Consider the following 20,470-nt stretch of genomic DNA (forward strand, 5'->3'; position numbering starts at 1 on the left):
CAGCCTGTGTGACAGATCGTGTGCTGTGAGCTGCATGAAGAGCCTTTGTCAATAAAATTGGTGCACTATTGAGTTTAATCTGTAGTTTTTAGCTCTGTGTAGAGGAAGATGGGGGGCTTCAGAATGGGAGGTGGGTCGCAGCAGGGGCTGCTAACGCGGGGCTGAGACCAGGCTCTCGCAACACTACTGACCCCTCAGTGAAAACTGCAGGGTCACAGTTGTGTTATTGATCGCACAGACATTCGACCATTGAGCCAAACTAGACTAATGTTGCTGTTCGCACAACTGAAGGCTCATCAAGGACATGAAAACTGTCTCTAACCAAATCCCAGTCACTGAGGCTGCTGGACAAGTTACCCAACAGTCCCTGCCCTCCATTCACTGAGCCTCCCCTGACAGCCCGCGACACTCCCCCCTCATCAGTACTTTGACACGATATGTTCACTTTAAGCTCGTCAAAGCGCCCCGACTAGCTAGCCTAGCCCAGCCCACTGAATCTGGACCTGAACCTCACCTGTAAGGTAGGTCGGGCTTGTGTCAGGTCGCATTCTTGAGTGGTTTATTATCACCGCTGGCCTGTGTATAATCACTCTCCAGCATCGTCTCAGTTGAAACAAGCACGGCCCTCATACGGAACCTTACGTGACACCCGCTTCGTGTGAAGTCAATGTGGCGGCACCACGGAAAATCAATGAAGGATCCTTTCCTTTCAATTTTCAGGATCCTTTGTCTTTGTGGACACATGAATTGTGGTTCGTCATCATCACACCAGTGTCGTTAGTTACTGTTGTCAAAACACTGGAAGGTCTGAGTCACTGGGCCGTTTGGGGTCCAGCAAACACTTAAATGCGCAGCAGGAAGTGGGTTCTCCAGTCCCAGTTCCCCCTGACCAGCGCAGCTCTACTGGCACACATCACGCTGAGAGTAGAACTGGCTTCTGTGGCGCTGCGTGTCATTTCAGCCAATGTCTGCATCTGGTCAGATGTGACATCTGGGTCTGTGAGATTGTGCTGGCTTGATGACATCTTGTCATCTGCTTCTGGACCTTAAACCTTCGGTTTATTGTTGGTTAGTGGCCCCATGAGTCTGTTTCATTGCACCTGTGAATTGAAGGTGTTAAAGCGGAGACTAGAACTTTCCATGCTGTCCTCCTCAGGTTTAGCTCTTCAACTTCCAATGAAAAGACACAGCATGAACAAAGTCTTTTTATTGGCAGTCCGACCTGCTGTTGGAATAAATATATTTGCTCTTCTTGGGGTTCCTCCCAGCGTTTACCCGCTCTGACCAACTCAAATGTCGTCTGACAGAATTCAGAGGTCCACCTTGCAGCTGGCAGCCTGTGGTTGTCAACAGGAAGGAACGTTCAGATGGGGACATGTTCTCCTGTTGTCTGTCTCTTTCCTGTTAACGTGGCTCCCAGCCACTAATGTCCAGTCTGACTCGAAGATCATCTGAGAAGCTTTTGGTGATTAAAGGTCAAGGTTGCTGTCACCTCACATGAATGTGACATCTCTGGAACCCCTGGAGGAATTTCTTCAAGCATAATGCAAATATGCATCTCGCCCACTACGCTCTGCATGCCAAAGACGCCTGGTGCTTCCAGCCCAGCGCTGCTCCAAATCCCTAGCCAGACTCTTCTCTTCTGTTGTTCCCAAATGGTGGAACGAACTACTGAACTCTGTGCGTTCTGCTGAGTCCCTTTCTACTTTTAAGAGACAATTGAAGACTCAATTGTTCAGAGAGCACCGAGGCACTGAACCTGACTCTTCTCCTCTTTGTCCTGTGGGGTAGAATAAGTCAGAGGGTCCAAGACCCAGGACTTAGTGATTATGTAGCACTAACTGTGTTGTGTGATGTTGTATGTTTGTCCAAAAATATATATATATAAGGAGGGAGGGGGGGGAGGGGGGGCGACACTTCTTCTGCCACTAGATGGCAGTACCTGTGACCAAATCACAACTGAAGCACTTTTGCGCTACTATGGGTTTTTCCTTAATTAAGTCTGAATTCTTGCTTGTGTTGTACGTCGCTTTGGACAAAAGCGTCTGCTAAATGAAATTGTAGAATTGTAGAAATGTCCACTGAGGGTCAAAGGTCAAAGTCGCTGAGACAGGCACACATCACAAAGCAGCAATTCTTGTTTGTTTTCTGTCATCGTCTGTCAACTGTAAGATTTCCTGGTTAGCTATGTCATCAATAGTAATATCATGTTTTGGGCTAACTGTGTGCTTACTACACTGTAGTGTGCTCTGTGGAGGAATACGAGAAATATTCTTTATGAAAATAGAACTAGTCAAAAAATTTAAAAACAAAGAAGCCTGTCAAAACAGTAAATAGTTTTGAATGAAAATACTTGAACTGAATTATAATTCACAATAAGTTTAATCTGTCTTATAATATGTCTGTGTCAGATGCTATGTGGTCACATTAATTCATGCGCTGCTGGAGTGCGATGCTGCTGTTAATTCTACAGTAGCTGCTACTGTTAGATGCTGGCGTTATCTGCTAATGTTAGCTGCTGGCGTTATCTGCTAATGTTAGCTGCTAGTGTTAGTTGCTGGCATTAGCTGCTAGTGTTAGCTGTTGGTGTTAGCTGCTAGTGTTAGCTGCTGGTGTTAGCTGCTAGTGTAAGCTGCTGGTGTTAGCTGCTGGTGTTAGCTGCTAGTGTAAGCTGCTGGTGTGAGGTGCTGGTGTTGGCTGCAGTGTTGTTTTTGGCAGGCATTTTAGATTTAGTTTTAGTCTTAGACTAAATGCTTCTTAGTTTTAGTCACATTTTAGTCATTTCTACTTTCTTGATCGTTTTAGTCTAGTTTTAGTCGACGAAAACTCAAAGGTTTTAGTCAAATATCAAAGATACCTATCAATAAAAGATATGTGTGTGTACTTAAGAGGCCACTACAGTGTTAGAATGAAGCACACTGAAACTGATCCACCTTCAAAGGGGAGTTTTTCCCCTCTTTTTCTTTCTCTACCTTTTACATTTATGATTTTGTTGCAGATGCAGACAACACACTGGCATACAATAGGAGTATTGTATCACAATAAAATAGGATTAAACAAAAATAAAAGCACACTTGACTTCCATATGAACGACCACAGGTCCTACATGTTGGCTTTAGCTGCTGTTATTGGTTAAAGCATCCAGGTGTGTTGCTTAGACAGGGAACAGCAGCAGGTCTGAGGACTACCGTGTTTCCCAGTTAATCATCCCTCTTTTCACGACCACCCAACACCGCTGCTGCTGCCGTGGTGTGAGTCTCATCCGCTGCAGAGAGGCCCAGACTGTCTCTGTGTGTGCATGTGTGTGTGCGCGGGCGCGAGGCTTTTAGTGCGTGTGTACTGATGATGGGGGCGTGGCCATAAGGACCAACAGCTACAGCTGGCTTGATTCTGATGTTTGAGCTCTTGATTGACATTGTACGCATGTTATACTTGGTGGGAAAAAACCCGCATTTTTTGAAACTTTGATCGTCCACCCACTAACAATTTAGTCTCGTCTCTTTCTTGTCAGATGAAAATGTATACAATTTTGGCACATTTCAGTCTTTACAGGGCGATGGTGACGTCTCATTTTCATCATGGAAAAAAGGGGTCTGACGTTGTCATTTTCGATTTCGTCCAGCGTGAGGAAAACAACACTGGTTAGCTGCTGGTGTTAGCTGCTAGTGTAAGCTGCTGGTGCTAACTGCTGGTGTTAGCTGCTAGTGTAAGCTGCTGGTGCTAACTGCTGGTGTTAGCTGCTACTGTAAGCTGCTGGTGTTAACTGCTGGTGTAAGCTGCTGGTGTTAGTGTTAGCTGCTGGTGTTAGCTGCTAGTGTAAGCTGCTGGTGTTAGTGTTAGATTCTGGTGTTAGCTGCTAGTGTTAGTGTTAGATGCTGGTGTTAGCTGCTAGTGTAAGCTGCTGGTGTAAGCTGCTGGTGTTAGCTGCTGGTGTAAGCTGCTGGTGTCAGCTGCTGGTGTTAGCTGCTGGTGTTAGGTGCTAGTGTTAGCTGCTTGTGTTAGCCACAAACACTACCAGACAGTGAGGAGCTGTAACTCCAGTATCTCCAGTCTGGACTCAAGTGGACTGGGGCTTCAGTGTGTGTATGAGGTGAAGTTCTCAACAGTGGATCGTGGAACCAGAACCTCAGACGCTGTCCTCTGATTGGTCTGAGCATGTACTTAGTGTGTTCAGGTACAGATGCAGGAAGAGGGACAGGTATGAATATGGATGCAAGTAGACAGAGAGATACAAGTACAGTGATGGGTAGAGATACAGTTACAGGTAAAGGAAAAGGTACAGTTACAGGTCCAAGTACTCCATGAACACTAATTTGTTTTTACCTGGGTATAAATAATCGACAGTACTGCACCCTGATGGAGAAGCTAGTATGATAATTAGATGATGGTGGTGGTGTGTGTGTGTGTGTGTGTGTGTGTGTGTGTGTGTGTTTGTGTGGGTGAGGCAGTAGCAACACAGATGGATCCCACACACTTGCAAATACATGAACAGATACACACCCCATCAGGAGTACCGTCTGTCACAACTCAGAAACTCTTCTAACAGGTACATGATGATGTCAGAGAGTTGCCTAGCAACACCCCCTATGTCATCAGACCGAGTGCATTACACTTGCAGGCAAAAACACAGGAGTCTTCAATCATGTTGAGTCAGTCACACACATACACATACACACGCACACATGCTCACACACACACAAGCAGACACCAAAACAATGAGTCATCTGATGACATGAGTCATGCACTCGGGGGTAAAGAGATGCATGATGGGAAGTTGTGATGTCAGTAACCTTTCCAGCCCTTTGACCTGGTGACCTTCTGAATAGTGTTGAGTGTGTGTGTGTGTGTGTGTGTGTGTGTGTGTGTGTGTGTGTGTGTGTGTGTGTGTGTGCGCGCGGTATTTCAGCAGGATCACACTGTTGTTGAACACTGAGAAAAATGACCTGGTGGACATGTGTGTCTTTCTCGTCAGCAGTAGGTGACTCGTTTTGATGGAGAACATTGGAAATGCAAACATCAGATAATTTCATGACCGTTGTGTCTCCAGCAGGGATTCCCAAAGTGTGGCGGTGTGTGAGATAAAAATGTGGTGGCACTTTGGAGTGTATTTAAGAGGGAATTTCCCTTACAATAAATACAAATTTCCTTGTTGTAAAATTTAAAATCAAAGCTGACATATTAATTAATAATTAAACTGCAGGCTATTCAAAATGCACCTCATGTCAAGATGAAGTGCAGGAGTTGTCTCCTCCTCACTGTATGCAGCATCGTTGCGTTTTTTTTTTTGTCCTGCAGGTGTGGGGGATTGGGGCTGCATCAACCTGGTTGGATATAGAAGGAGGGGCGGGTCTACAGTACCGAAGGCCTCGTTAGGCCTGCGGACAATGAGATCTTCTGATCTTCTCAAATCAGATGTTTTTCTATTTACAGGTGATGAGATCAGATCTGTTGTGTTCAGACTTCGCCATCCTAACCACCAGACACAAACACAAACATTCCTGTAGAGAGACAAATCCCCAGGGAAGCAACAGATGCTCTGAGAGCCCACTTGAGCATCCAGACTGAGACGCAAATGTACAAATCTGATCTGCGTCTGATTTCAAACAACCTCCTCATGTAGGTTGAATCTGGTCTGGATCAATCCAATTTCATGCGGTTTGCGGCTGTTCTCACAGTCTGAAATCAATCTTGAGTCACCACAAGCTGATTTGGGCTGGCAGTATGAACGCAGCCCGTGTGTGTGTTATGGGGAGGGACAGAATGTTCTGTTCTGTGAGCAGATTTCCCAATAAGAACTTCCTTTTGACTGAAATCATGGAGCTGGAACACATTCACATATCCGCTGGTTCAAGATCTAGGTGGATATATTAGTGTCGCTGTCGCAGGATGATGCCGTCACTGCTGCTGCCGCCGCAGCTACCACTGCTGCCTTATCACCTCTCAGCTGACCTAGGCCACTTTTATTTAGGACCCTCCACAACTCCTCACGTGGTTGATGCTGAGCTCACAGAACCTCAGTTTGCCACCAACTCCCATCAGCAGCTCTCACCTCAGGCCGTATTAAAGTCCAGTGGGATGTGTACACGTCAGCACAACCTCGATCGAATGCTGACTCTGCTGCGCCGCATCCAAGCTGATGTACAAATAATCCCTTCGGTCAGATCGGCTCAAATCTGGCCATCCTGGTTACTTGCCTGCTTGTTTTCACAGCTACACGGTGGTTTGGTTTGTGAGCATGTTGTCACTGATCATTCATATATCAAACCTGTGTGTGTGTGTGTGTGTGTGTGTGTCTCTAGGAGATGACCCATTCGTGGCCTCCTCCCCTCACAGCCATACACACTCCTGGGAAGGCTGATCAAACCAAGTTCCCCATCCCAAACAAGGTCAGTGAAGTTCTCCTCCTCGCCTCACCACACACAGGTAGACGCTGAGAGTCCAGTCACGTCCAGACAGAACCGTTTTCTGCGGCGGTGAGCCGACCTCCCTCTGCTTGAGTTTGAGTCACCGAGAGCTTCACCTGAACTCCCACATGTATTGATGGGGCTAACTGCTGTCTGTGACTGAAAACCTCTAGTCCACTAATTAGATCTGATTCATGAAGCCACTGCAGGTCTGTAGAACTCTGCTGCCTTCTTCTGCTCAGCGGTGCAGGCGACACGCAATGATGAACGATTACGTGTTTAATTCACTTGCGTATTGATTGTTCAGAGCAGTGTGGGAGTGGACGTGTGTTGTCAGAAACCTTTATTCTTAATGAGATATGCTGAGTTAGGTGTTCACATGAGTTTGTGATTGAATATTACAGTTGTATTCTGCCTGAAGATGCACAGCCACGTTACATTGCTACAGTTGACGCCCTGGATCTTTCTGTCCGCCGCGTTTTGGCTGCTTCATGTTTAGTGTTTTCATGGCAATGATGCAGAAAGCGGTGCAGAGAGTGTTTTGCGTGGCGGACTGGAGTTGAGAGCCCTCTCTGGTGGCTCGGCCATGTGGTGAAGCGGTTTCAGCATTGCTGCAGTCCAGTCGTACTCACGGTATTCGGGAGTTTACATTTCTACAACAATGCAGCTAACATGAGACTACTCCCCATGCAACCTATTAATTAGACTATTCAGTCTAGATCAGGTTATGGTAGTGTTACATGGAAGCGTCTTAATACCAGAATGTTGCCGTCCATGCAAATGTAACCAGTAACTGAGGGGAAATCCCAGTAGGGACTCCTCACTTTCCAGTTTAGCAGAGAGATGGTGGAAAATGTTCCCCTGCTCCAACAGAAAATGGTTTACTGCAGCTTCTAATGAGAATAGAGGGAATATGTGTCATATAAATGTTATATTTATGCATTTATCTCAGAAACATCAGATAGTATTTCTTCTGCTGAGTGCGTTTATGAATCACCTTATTGGTGGTGATATGAAGAGAACAAGCCGTGTAAACAGGGAAGCAGTAAATCGGACCTGCTAGGTAATGAACCAGAGAAGACGGCTGCAGCTCCCTGGTGTCACACTAATCCTGCCTGAGAGTCTGAAGACAACTCGGGGACATGAGAAGATCTGAATTCTGTGTAATGATATTGGTGATCTGCTGCAAAATCAATAATGACACCTGTTGGTTTATTCATTCGTCACATCTCTCGCTCTCTCTCTCTCTCTCTCTCTAGGAGTCACAGCACGTCACCTACAACACCCAGAGTAAGTTTCTGAGTGCAGCGCAAACATGCTCCTGAGTAACTCACACTAGTAAGGCCATGAAGGCCGTGCACCTCACCAGAAACATGCTGATGGTCACATGATTCTGAGAAGGGCAAATACCAGAAAAGCTTTTATCAGTCCGTGTTCTTTTGGAGAACCAATCAGACAAACACATACACGCCCACAACAAGCAGCTTCCCAGAGGGTTAATATCCTGCACGTGGGCATTCAGCTGCTGGAAGTAGAATCTATCAGTGCCATCCAGCCTTTGTTCTGTCCTGTCGCTCGTGATGCCTTCCAGCTGCCGCTCTGCAGATGGAGCGAGCTCCACCAGTGGGTAGCTCCAGCTCCACGGATGGAGTGAGCTCTAAGCTAGCAGTGCTAACATTGATGTTAGTTCTCTCTCACACACCTGCAATTACTGGGGGAGTCTGTGCTCCGTCTTCAGCTGGTGGGCTGCATCCACAGCTGTGCCCATGTGTGTCTTTCAACCATTTATCCGTATTAGTGAAAGTCAAGATGTTAAAAGGGTTTATTTTTCTGACCCAGAAGTAAATGGGTGCAGTCCTACTGGATTCACATCCCCACTGAGGGTACACACACGTCATTTTGGGAATCATCACAATGGACGATCTGAAATTTCAAAAAGAAGCACTTATGTTATAAAAAGTGGTGATAATTGCTGACTAACACGAGTTCAGTCAGAGACACGTGGGTGATGGGAAGTTCCCGTGAACCCAAGCTGGAGGCCGATTCAGTGTTGAGTTGTGTCATTGCAGCAAAGAAGTCCATCATAGAACTGGAAGCAATCACAGGGAGCACCAAGTTAAAGCAAGAAAAATAAGACAAAAATAGCAAAAAGGAGTATGAATAAGAAAAAAATAGGAAAAAAATACCTGTTTAAAGTAAAAACTGCTTTTAGAAAAAAAACACCCAAGTAACAGTTTTTGAGGTTACGAGTCAGTCAATGATTTTTCTACCTTGAAGAAATCTAAAACATTTTTAAAGTGGGAATATGTCATTCAGCTCTTATCAGCGCTCTATTTTCTTGAGAACAGTTTTCTTGTTTCCTCATTTCTCCACAGCTAAACTAAAACTGAAAAAGGGTCCAAATCCTGCAACTATTAGCAGGGTACAACGTCCAAATTGATGTAACTGTTAGATCCAATTTAAATCCTGCACGTGTTTTTGGTTTTATTACACCTTTGTTTGTAACAGTTTCCTCCTCTAACTATTTCACATAAATTCCACTGCAGTTGAAAGATATATCTGTGATGACATCATCAGGGCTGCTTCCTCAGACGAGCTCCCCTGGAGGCGTCCTCTGTTTAGTTTTCCCTGGTCACCTGGTCACCAACAGCACACAGCAGCTACACTTTCGTGTGCGGGAGGAAGTCCTTCTCGCTGGTATTTAAGAACCCTCCAAATCCATCAGTCTGGGACACGGCAACACCTGCAGATACTGAAGGAGGATGAAGGCTCGGCCTCCTATTGGCCTGTTTGTTTCCTCCATGCGAAGGATGTGAAGCTCCAGTTACTCCCCTCTGACTGAAGACTAGAACACTGTAACACACTGTAACTGTAACACACTGTGACTGTAACACACTGTAACACACTGTAACTGTAACACACTGTAACACACTGACTGTAACACAGTGCACGGCGTCCTCATCACTGTGGTTGGAAACTGCGTGCTTCATTCCCAATCCTGCAAATTAAGGCAACACAGCAAAAACCCAATGGAGAGGCGTGTGGCGTGAGTGAGGCCACACATCCATATGAGTCTGGCGTCTTGTCATGCACTAATCAACAATTAACCCACACACACATGCACTTATAGGACAAAACAGTAACAAGTAAATGTCCTCTGTTGTGTTACAGAGCGATGTACTGTATCAGCTAACAAGCCTGCTGCTAAACCATCAGCTGCACCACAGAAGTCGTAAGTATCTCTCTCTCTCTCAAACACACACACACGCACACACACACACACACACACACACACACACACACACACACACACACTGACCCAGATGGTTCTGACCCATCACTGCTGCTTCTGCCTGAAGGTAATATTGAGCTTGACTCTTGGATGAGATTCACTGCTGTGGGAGGCAGAAGCACTCGGGTGGATACAGGCAGGAGGTGCAGCTGCATCGTGAGCTAGGAGCAGGTTGCAGCACCTCTGGCTGCGCCCCCCCCCCCATCCGCTCCTGGAGCGCTGCAGCAGGATTCACGGCAGGGTGGAAATGCTGCCTCATAACCCTGATGCACTGTGTGACTGACCATAACAAGCCTAATTATTTACTCTCACCAACTGACAGCTCACTAGACCCAAACAGCAATTATTCTATCACCACTTAGCAACGGTAACTGCGCGTGGCCAGCCTGGTTTGTGTACCTGTTGCTGTGGTGTGCACCGGCCGTTGTACCACATCTCCCCCCTTGCACAGAAGTATGGTGCTGGAGGAGAGTCACTGGCTGCACCTGTGAATTGTAGAATTTTGGCTAATTATCTTTGGTGGGAGGACTTAGACTCCTCCCACTGCATGGCGGACACAAAAGGACGAGTGTTGTGTGCTGTGCAAAAAGATGATTGGTTTTATTTGAGCACATATAAACTGCAGCTTGGGTTCAGGTCCAAGAGCACCACCGTTCAGATGGTGGTCATAGGCAGCCTGTCTTCTATCAGCGTCAAACTCCAGCACTACTGCTGACTCCACGTCTGTGACGTGTGGAACAGGGATCCAGCAGCCCACAGCAAAGAAGAGCATTTCTGGGGTTCAAGGTTCTTTCTCGTAGTTTGGAATTATGCCGTTTCATTTCAGCGCAAGAAACGCTTTCTAGTCGTGTTCCTGGTGTTGGTACAACTTCTGGTAGTAAGCAAGGACATTCTGATAATGGTAGAATACAGTTGTTGGTGTCGGACGACACAAGGTTGAGGATGAGGAGGGAGGAGTGGCAGGGTCGGGGGTTGGAGCGGAGGATGCCAGGAAGGTGGGGCCATGAGCAGGGGGGGTGCTATTGGCTGCCGATGCCGGACGGCTGGTGAAGCCGGGTTGAACATCGGCTGTGCTGCTTTGACCGGGAGACAAACTGAAAGGAAAAGCGGTGCTTGAAGGGGCAGACACAGCAGTCTGAGATACTGAAACCTGTGGACCCTCAGCTGATGTGGCCAGGAGCGGGGTGGCAGCCGCCGCTGTGGGTTGAGTTATGGTGGGAGGGGCTGGCGTAGCAGTCGGGCCAGTATCAGAGACTGTAGCAGGTGAAGGCCTGGTGCTAACTGTTGAAGAGCCTGAAAAATATTTGGTAAATGTACTTTCAGTCGCTGCAGTTGAGGCTTCGCCGGCAGCAAAGGTAGAAGAGGCTGATGAGGCCGGCGGCGACACAGTGGCCGGGAGCTTTCCAGTGGTCAGAGGGGCGTGGGAAGTTTGTTGTGTCCCGGCTGTGAGGGGTACGCTGGTGATGCTGTCTCCTCTGGTTGGCATAGAAGCATCAGGTACAGTCACGGTTTGAACCGTGGAAACCACTTTGGGTCCAGCTGCCGGACTTGTAACGTCAAACCAAGTTGTGGGAGCAGCAGAGGAACCGACTAGCTTAATGTCTGGATTGCTAGAATCCCTTTTGGGGATCAGGTTCCCCACAAGCGTTCCTAATCCAAATACTGTAGAAATAGTTGACAATCCACTTCCAATTGCACTAAAAAATGTCCCAAGACTGGGCAACATGCTCCCGAGCCCGAAAAAACTGTTGGGTACCGGCAGCTGTCGTACAAGATCCTGGTTGTTCCCACCGTCATGGTTCTCATTGTTGTTCTTGTCCCTGTCATTCTTCTTGGTTGTAGTTGTGGTTGTAGTTGTGGTTGTAGTTGTAGTTGTAGTTGTAGTTGTGGCTGTGGTTGTGGTTGTGGTTGTAGTTGTGGTTGTAGTTGGTGTAGGTGTGGTTGTAGTTGGAGGCTTGGTGGTTGTTGTTGTTGGAGGTGTGGTTGTGGTTAGTAGCCCAGTTGTGGTACTAGGGAGTCCAGATGTGGTAGTGCTGGGCTCAGATGTGGTCCTGGGAGGTACTGATGTAGTACTGGGAGGTTCAATTGTAGTACAGGGAGGTTCAGTTGTGGTACTGGGAGGTCCAGATGTAGTAAGATGTCCAGATGTAGTACTGGCAGGTTCCAATGTGGTACTGGGAGGGTCAGATGTGGTCGTAGGAGGACCAGATGTGGTTCTGCTATGTTCAGATGTGGTACTGGGGGGTTCAGATGTTGTACTGAGAGGTCCAGATGTGGTATTTGGTACCCTAGATGTGGTAGTAAGAGCTCCAGATGTGGTACTGGGAGGTTCAGTTGTGGTACTGGGTGCTCCAGATGTGGTAGTAAGAGCTACAGATGTAGTACTGCTGGGTTCAATTGTGGTACTGGGAGGTTCAGTTGTTGCACTTGGAGGTACTGTTGTAGTACTGGGTAGTCTAGTTGTGGTAGTAAGAGGTCCAGATGTAGTACTAGGAGGTTCAGATGTGGTACTCTCAGGTTCTGATGTGGTGGTTACTGAGCCAGATGTGGTAGTGGGAGGTTCAGTTGTGGTACGAGGAGGTTCGGATGTTGTAGTTGGAGGTCCAGATGTGGTACTGCTATGTTCAGATATTGTACTGCTGGGTTCAGTTGTGGTACTGGGAAGTACTGATGTGGTTGTGGGTAGTCCAGATGTGGTAGTAAGAGGTCCAGATGTAGTACTGGGCGGTTCAGTTGAGGTATTGGGAGGTTCACTTGTGGTACTGCTATGTATAGATGTAGTACTGCTGGGTTCAGATGTGTTACTGTGAGGTTCAGTTGTGGTACTAGGAGGTTCAGATGTTGTACCGGGAGGTTCAGATGTAGTACTCGGGGGTTCAGATGTGGTACTGAGAGGTCCAGATGTGGTACTGGGGGGTTCAGTTGTGGTACTCGGAGGTCCAGATGTAGTAAGACGTCCAGATGTAGTACTGGCAGGTTCCATTGTGGTACTGGGAGGGTCAGATGTGGTAGCAAGAGGTCCAGATGTGGTACTGGGGGGTTCAGATGTTGTACTTGAAGGTTCTGATATGGTGCTGCTAGGTTCAGATGTAGTACTGGGGGGTTCAGATGTGGGACTGGGGGATTCATATGTGGTACTGAGAGGTCCAGATGTGGTACTGGGAGGTTCAGTTGTGGTACTGGGAGGTCCAGATGTAGTCAGACATCCAGATGTAGTACTGGCAGGTTCCAATGTGGTACTGGAAGGGGTAGTAAGAGGTCCTGATGTGGTCCTGCTATGTTCAGATGTGGTACTGGGGGGTTCAGATGTTGTACTTGAAGGTTCTGATGTGGTACTGCTAGGTTCAGATGTAGTACTGGGGGGTTCAGATGTGGTACTGAGAGGTCCAGATGTGGTACTTGGTACCCTAGATGTGGTAGTAAGAGCTCCAGATGTGGTACTGCTGGGTTCAATTGTGGTACTGGGAGGTTCAGGTGTGGTACTGGGAGGTTCAGGTGTGGTACTCTGAGGTTCAGGTGTGGTACTAGGAGGTTCAGATGTAGTACCGGTATGTTCAGATGTAGTACCGGTAGGTTCAGATGTAGTACTGGGGGGGTCAGATGTGGTACTGAGAGGTCCAGATGTCGTACTGGGTAGTCTGGATGTGGTAGTAAGAGCTCCCGATGTGGTACTAGGAGGTTCAGTTGTGGTACTAGGAGGTTCAGTTGTGGTACTGGGTGCTCCAGATGTGGTAGTAAGAGCTACAGATGTAGTACTGCTGGGTTCAATTGTGGTACTGGGAGGTTCAGTTGTTGCACTTGGAGGTACTGTTGTAGTACTGGGTAGTCTAGTTGTGGTAGTAAGAGGTCCAGATGTAGTACTAGGAGGTTCAGATGTGGTACTCTCAGGTTCTGATGTGGTGGTTACTGAGCCAGATGTGGTAGTGGGAGGTTCAGTTGTGGTACGAGGAGGTTCGGATGTTGTAGTTGGAGGTCCAGGTGTGGTACTGCTATGTTCAGATATTGTACTGCTGGGTTCAGTTGTGGTACTGGGAAGTACTGATGTGGTTGTGGGTAGTCCAGATGTGGTAGTAAGAGGTCCAGATGTAGTACTGGGCGGTTCAGTTGAGGTATTGGGAGGTTCACTTGTGGTACTGCTATGTATAGATGTAGTACTGCTGGGTTCAGATGTGTTACTGTGAGGTTCAGTTGTGGTACTAGGAGGTTCAGATGTTGTACCGGGAGGTTCAGATGTAGTACTCGGGGGTTCAGATGTGGTACTGAGAGGTCCAGATGTGGTACTGGGGGGTTCAGTTGTGGTACTCGGAGGTCCAGATGTAGCAAGACGTCCAGATGTAGTACTGGCAGGTTCCATTGTGGTACTGGGAGGGTCAGATGTGGTAGCAAGAGGTCCAGATGTGGTACTGGGGGGTTCAGATGTTGTACTTGAAGGTTCTGATATGGTGCTGCTAGGTTCAGATGTTGTACTGGGGGGTTCAGATGTGGGACTGGGGGATTCATATGTGGTACTGAGAGGTCCAGATGTGGTACTGGGAGGTTCAGTTGTGGTACTGGGAGGTCCAGATGTAGTAAGACATCCAGATGTAGTACTGGCAGGTTCCAATGTGGTACTGGAAGTGGTAGTAAGAGGTCCTGATGTGGTCCTGCTATGTTCAGATGTGGTACTGGGGGGTTCAGATGTTGTACTTGAAGGTTCTGATGTGGTACTGCTAGGTTCAGATGTAGTACTGGGGGGTTCAGATGTGGTACTGAGAGGTCCAGATGTGGTACTTGGTACCCTAGATGTGGTAGTAAGAGCTCCAGATGTAGTACTGCTGGGTTCAATTGTGGTACTGGGAGGTTCAGGTGTGGTACTGGGAGGTTCAGGTGTGGTACTCTGAGGTTCAGGTGTGGTACTAGGAGGTTCAGATGTAGTACCGGTATGTTCAGATGTAGTACTGGTAGGTTCAGATGTTGTACTGCGGGGGTCAGATGTGGTACTGAGAGGTCCAGATGTCGTACTGGGTAGTCTGGATGTGGTAGTAAGAGCTCCCGATGTGGTACTAGGAGGTTCAGTTGTGGTACTAGGAGGTTCAGTTGTGGTACTAGGAGGTTCAGTTGAGGTACTGGGAGGTTCAGGTGTGGTACTGGGAGGTTCAGGTGTGGTACTGGGAGGTCCAGGTGTGGTACTGGGTGCGGAAGTGGTGGACACGGTTGGGGGGCACTTACACCTCCTCTCCAGGTTTGGGTAATACTGGGTTACGGTGGTGTCGCTGGGACATTGGGACCCAGGGAAGACGTCCTTGTTCAGGCTGTTTCTCAGCTCCCTCAGGGTCCTAGCTGTCATGAACTGGTCCCTATCGCTGTCCTCCACGTTGGCGCCCCAGTGAGCGCTCGCTAGCCATTTCTGCTCTTGCAAGCTGTAGCAGCAGAACGCCGTCCACAGCTGGGAGGGGATGTTTATCCTGTTATTGAGAACACCTCTACTGGGGTCAGCTCCAGTCACCACAAACGCTTTCATGGTGTTTTGGTCAGTGCAGTATTTCACCATAACGCATTTGATGCAGCTCTCCATTCGCGCCCAGCTCTGTTTATTGAAGGTTCCTGCTTGTGGAACAATGTTGGTCAAAGTGAAGGTTGACTTTTTGTCGCTTTCTCCAAATGCGTGAGAGCTTGGGAACAAATGTCCCTTGTCGATTGACAGCTGGTTTCTGTAGTCATTGAAACCAGCCTGCTTGTTGTAGACAGTTCGTTTGTTGTCGGTCCTCATGTTTTTGTTCCGCTGTCTGTCTTCCAGCTGTAAGAGTTAGGAGACTGCTGAATTGTCTGCTAGGTTCAGGGTTCGGTTTTTCACCGGTTGCACTAAAGATTGATCAGATAAAAGCAGATTCCAAGAATCTTAGACTGCAGGAAGCCAGTAGATTCTGAATATCTCCATTTTGCCCCAAAACCTTTTTCCTTTTTGCTATTTATTGATCTGCCTTCTTGGACAAGTGCATATTCATTTTTGAAAATGTACAGAAATTCAATCACAAGCTATTTGTAAAGTTACAGTGCAGAGAGCAAAATCCCGGGATACTGCGGTGAATCATGAGAGCACTCACCTGTGGCTCCACCTGCCATGGAAATTGGGGTCTACCAGTCATATCCCCTTTGAACTTGTAGGCAGAAAACACAGGAATCTTTAGCTGGGTGTCGTAGAGCGTCAAAAACGTTCTCCTGTTCTCAAAAGTCTGGCAGATGGGCACGTAGCGGTTAGGCCACTGGATTATCCCGCCCTCCACGACATCTGGAATCTCAGGTGGAATCTCATCATGAAGGAAGCCAGAACAGTCAGACAGGAACGTCACCACTTCAGCTGATGAGGGAGTGATAGAGTGGAGGAGGAGGAGGAGGAGGAGGAGGGAACGCATCCTTCTGTGTGTCATCACATACAGGACAAAACCATCATGAGTTCAGCCCCTGAACATCCACTCACATACGTGACCCTGTCAGCGTGTCGCTTCCCCTTCGTGCGATTGTTGCTGTTGATGGCTGCTTCTGGTGTGTGTCCAAGTACACAGTCACACCACCTGGGATGGGAGCTTCTCTTTGTGAGTGCGGTTTTTCTCAGCTGTCACAGTTGATATTCAGCTTTGGAGGCACAATAATCAGTTTATACAAGTTTACGTGACCGTCATCTCTGAAGGTTAAGAGACATTAATGAAGGTAAAACTGTAAACTTAGCAACCTGGCTGCTCTGTTGTTACTTCAGATTGGAATGTTCCAAAAATACAAATGCGAATGTGCATAAATGAAGGACGAACGGGTGAAGGAAGAGAGAGAACAGCTCACCGCTCAGGTTCCCAGTAGATCTGTGTTCCTCAAACATGGGCTGAGCCAGGGAGGAAATATTGCGCTTATATTCAGCCGAGAATGGAAGTGGGTGTTCCCTCTCACCGTCAGAGATGTGCTCGTCTTGAGGAACGGAACCAGAGGCACAGCTCAGCGCCGATGGAACCAATCCAGGACTCAAAGCGAAGATGAATCAAAGTAACTAAATGATTGTGTACAAAGAGCCAGGGCTCCTCTGAAGGAGAGTCAGGCACCTGACTGACACGGGGGGGGTTGGACACATATTTAGATACAAGTACTACAAAATACTACCAAGGAATTGAAGTAACATTATTTGGCCAAGACAGAGTTCTAACAATAGTAATTTGGTGATTCAAGTTTTTGAGTGATTGTAGTTATTGAGTGATTGTAGTTATTGAGTGATTGTAGTTATTGAGTTATTCTAGTTATTTCGTGTTACTAGTTATTTAGTGATTGATTCTAGTTATTGAGTGATTCTAGTTATTAAGTGATTGATTCTAGTTACCTAGTGATTCTACTAATTACGGGATTCTATGTATTTAGTGATACTAGTTGACACTTAGTGATTACTGGAATCAGTGTTTGTCACTGAGGGCATAAATTCAACACTGCAATGTGAAATGAAGCAGTGATGAGAGTGAAACAGGGAAAACCTGGACAGTGAGATTCTCAAATGTGAGACCTCCAGTCAGATATTTTTTCAACCAAAAAATCTGGATTTGATTTCTTTGAGACTCATTTCTGATGCAGTGATACAACAATACTAACTGAATAATTCTGTGTACTCTCCATGAAAGGATCTTCGGATGTACTCACACAAGCGACCAACATTACTTTGACCCCAAACTCCACTCACGAGTCTCTACTTATTACACCGTTGAAATTTTATTAAGATTTGTAGAATTATTTTATTCTGTGGCTGGGACCAACTGCCCCATCCACCGCTCCTCTCACCGCTGTGACACCCAGAACAGGCCTCACCAAATCCTGAGCTGGACCCATGTGGGTTTGGGTTTCTGTGTCCAGCAAATATTGCTGGATTTTCTGCGTGATGACATGATTATTTTCTTCATGTTCAATTACATGTTGCTTCTCGTGTCACTGACTTGAATGAAAGCGCTGTCTAATTCTCTCTGATTCACAGTGAAACAGAAACCAGTTTTAAAGCATACACAAAGTTGCTGGTATAACCTCTTTAATAGGGTTATGTGAGAAAAGTGTCTCCTTCCTTAAAAGCAGCTTCTAAGAAATCCCCCCCCCTTGTCTTCCCCCTCCTGTCCCTGTTCTCTCTTTCTATCCACTCCTGTCCTCAGTCCAGTAGCTTCATCAATGAACCAACACCATTCCTAATAAAGTTAAACATAAATGGCAATAGGAGGAGTTTATCAGATTCCTCCTTTGCAGAGTAAAACTGCTTCAGTACAACAAGGCACCAGGAACATGGATGCTGCTGAACAGGACAGGTTAGAAAAAAAAAAAAAATATATATATATATATATAAATGCATCCGAGAATAAAAATGTGAAACTGCCACAAAAAAAAAAAAAATCCCTTGTTCCTCTTGAAATGGAGAAGTTCAGGTTTGGGGTCACCATTGAACCATGACTACGATCAAACCTTCCTTTGCTCCCCCCAAACCTGTAAAGGTGGTTTTGTATTTTCACATTTCTGTGGAGCTGAGGGTTCCATCGTTGAGGCCCTCGGTCGTCCCCAGAGGGATCTTTCGAGGTGGCTGACAAAAGGAGGACAAACTGGCATCATTTTGGGGAAGCGGAACTCAACAGTGATTCTGATCAAGAGAAATATGCTGAACGAGCAGAGCCACACCGGCTCATGAGCACCGTGGCTCAACGTGCCGGCTGCTGTACGGAGGAACTGACTGGCTAAAATGCAAGGGTTTGTTTTGTGAGTCCCTGCTGTGGCCTGATGAGCGATAACAGGAGTTTGGTTGAGATGGATGAGAAGATAAATGACGATGAGCAGAAAAATGGTCCCCTTTGACAGGAGAATACTGAGTCACATGCACATCTGGAGAAACAATGTGTGTAGGAAACGTGTTCTGAGCAGAACCGTAGCCGAGCAGTCCCGGACAGATGTGTGTGTCCACCTGATCAGCATCAGCTGGTCCACTTGCTGCTGAGGGATGTAGCGGTGGCCGGACTGGGCAGGGCAGAATGTCACTTCTTCACGCGTTCCGGTGTGTTATAGACGCCCTCATGGGTCCCAAATTCATACAACAACCCAAACAGATCGGAACCCAGAACCCAAACCCAGATTCCATAAATGTGTTTAGAATGTTCTTTTATCAGTGACCATCTCAGTTATTATTCATTTATTCATCAGCAATAATATCAGAATCACAGAGTTTGGACGAGAAAGAATAAAACATCGCTGAGCTCAATCTGGTGGATCCGTCAATAATATGAATAATTATTGATTATTCATGGATGTCGATCTGAAATTCCAAAGTCCTGGTGCACTCATGTCATCGCTATGATGCGTTTATGGGTGAATGAAGCGGATGAGGGGGGAACGTGTGAACGATGGATGAGGACGACCTCGGGGCAGAGGAGCCGGTTCCTCCCTCAGCCGCTCCTGGGGAACGTTTTCCAGCCGTGGCCCTTCAGGGACGCAGGTAACTTCAGGCCTGCGAATCTTCCCGCAGGAGTAAATACTGCAGCTTAGTTACCAGAGTTCATGAGGCCGGCAGCGAAAAGACAACCAGACAAAATGAGACAAAAGTAGATTTACAACAGTTGAATTTGTCAAACAAAGGTTGAAACTGGCATCAGCATTATTTCTTGTGTCTGAGCCAGCATGATTTTTGACCTCAACTTCCTCCAGTTCAGTTCTCACTTTGGGAGCTGTGCCCATCAAGGCTTCGTGGACCATAAAGATGTGGTCTGGTCCTCTCTGCGTCAGCAGTGTTCCCACGCTGTCTGACGGTCCACACCAAGCAAGAAAAGGAGGACATCCACAGTGAAAAACGACAACAGTCTGGAGGACGCCGCGTGGCGACAACTGTGTCCTCCAGCTGAGTGAGCAGCAGCCCTGTCTCCTCTCCTCCGCTGGAGACAGGTGACTGAGGAAGAGAGAGACCTCCTCCAGCGGCAGCCGGCCTGGGAGCTCAGGAGGGGTCTGTGTTTGGTGTGGAGTTGACACGAGTCCCAGTGGTAGAAGCCCCGTCACTTTGTCTTTTAGTTCTGGCACACACACACACACACACACACACACACACGCAGAAGCTTCCTATATTACTATCATCATTAGGTTTTGCTGATGGAGTTGATAAATCTGCTCCTCTTCATGACTGTTGTATTTTTATATGCTACTCTGTTTATCAGGGTGCAATAATTGTTTCCTCGTCTGCTTTCCTGCAGCGATCAAAGTAAAACTGAAGCTCAACAGTGGATAAAAGGCCCCTCGTCTGATGTCAGAGGTGTTGAGCTGCTGAGGCTCACGGCTTAGTGATGTGCTGCATGTTCATGACGTCACACATGACGTGAGGTTGCGTTAGCTTCTGTTGTGATGTGTTCAGTGTCGGCTCAGTAAAATGAAGAGGTGCTCAAATTTAATGTCGAGCAATCAAACTTGAATAACAGAGTTGTATGGGTGAGAAATGTGTATTCCCAGTAATGTTATGTCCATTTTAAATAAGTATAAACTATATTTAAGAGATATTTATAATTCAATATGTATATATAACAATTAAGATGTATTAGAATTTAAAAATGAAATAAAATAAATTAACCCCTAACTGCTCCTGATGGCCCTGCGATGGACTGGCGACCTGTTCAGGACGAGCCCCACCTCTCGCCCAATGTCAGCTGGGATAGACCCCACCCCCCCTCCACCCCCACCCCCGGCAACCCTTGATGGATAAGTGGAAAAGGAAATGGATGGATGGATGGAATCAAATTGATGTATAACTCTATATTAG

General features: G+C 47.0%; 2 protein-coding genes across 4 annotated transcripts in view; one reads left to right on the forward strand and one right to left on the reverse strand.

Annotated features, from left to right (window-relative positions):
- The window catches only part of aff2 (AF4/FMR2 family, member 2), a 137,525-nt gene that overhangs the window by 67,947 nt on the left and 49,108 nt on the right, over positions 1-20,470 (forward strand). For all 3 annotated transcript variants that reach the window (XM_086222848.1, XM_086222850.1, XM_086222849.1), the window contains exons 6-8: positions 6,300-6,386; positions 7,664-7,694; positions 9,576-9,636. In XM_086222848.1, coding sequence (XP_086078974.1) covers positions 6,300-6,386; positions 7,664-7,694; positions 9,576-9,636 — 179 coding nt within the window. The remainder of the gene's footprint in view (positions 1-6,299; positions 6,387-7,663; positions 7,695-9,575; positions 9,637-20,470) is intronic.
- On the reverse strand, positions 10,268-16,534 carry LOC147250687 (uncharacterized). Its single transcript, XM_086222847.1, has 3 exons — positions 16,510-16,534; positions 15,780-16,092; positions 10,268-15,472 (listed from the first exon to the last, which is right to left on the reverse strand). The coding sequence occupies exons 2-3, from the start codon at positions 16,086-16,088 to the stop codon at positions 10,538-10,540; spliced, it is 5,244 nt and encodes a 1,747-aa protein (XP_086078973.1). The 5' UTR covers positions 16,089-16,092; positions 16,510-16,534; the 3' UTR covers positions 10,268-10,537.

This window comes from Aulostomus chinensis, chromosome 13, assembly GCF_037954235.1.
Source record: "Aulostomus chinensis isolate RoL2024-O1b breed Wild chromosome 13, RoL_Achi_v1.0, whole genome shotgun sequence".
Lineage (NCBI taxonomy): Eukaryota > Metazoa > Chordata > Actinopteri > Syngnathiformes > Aulostomidae > Aulostomus > Aulostomus chinensis.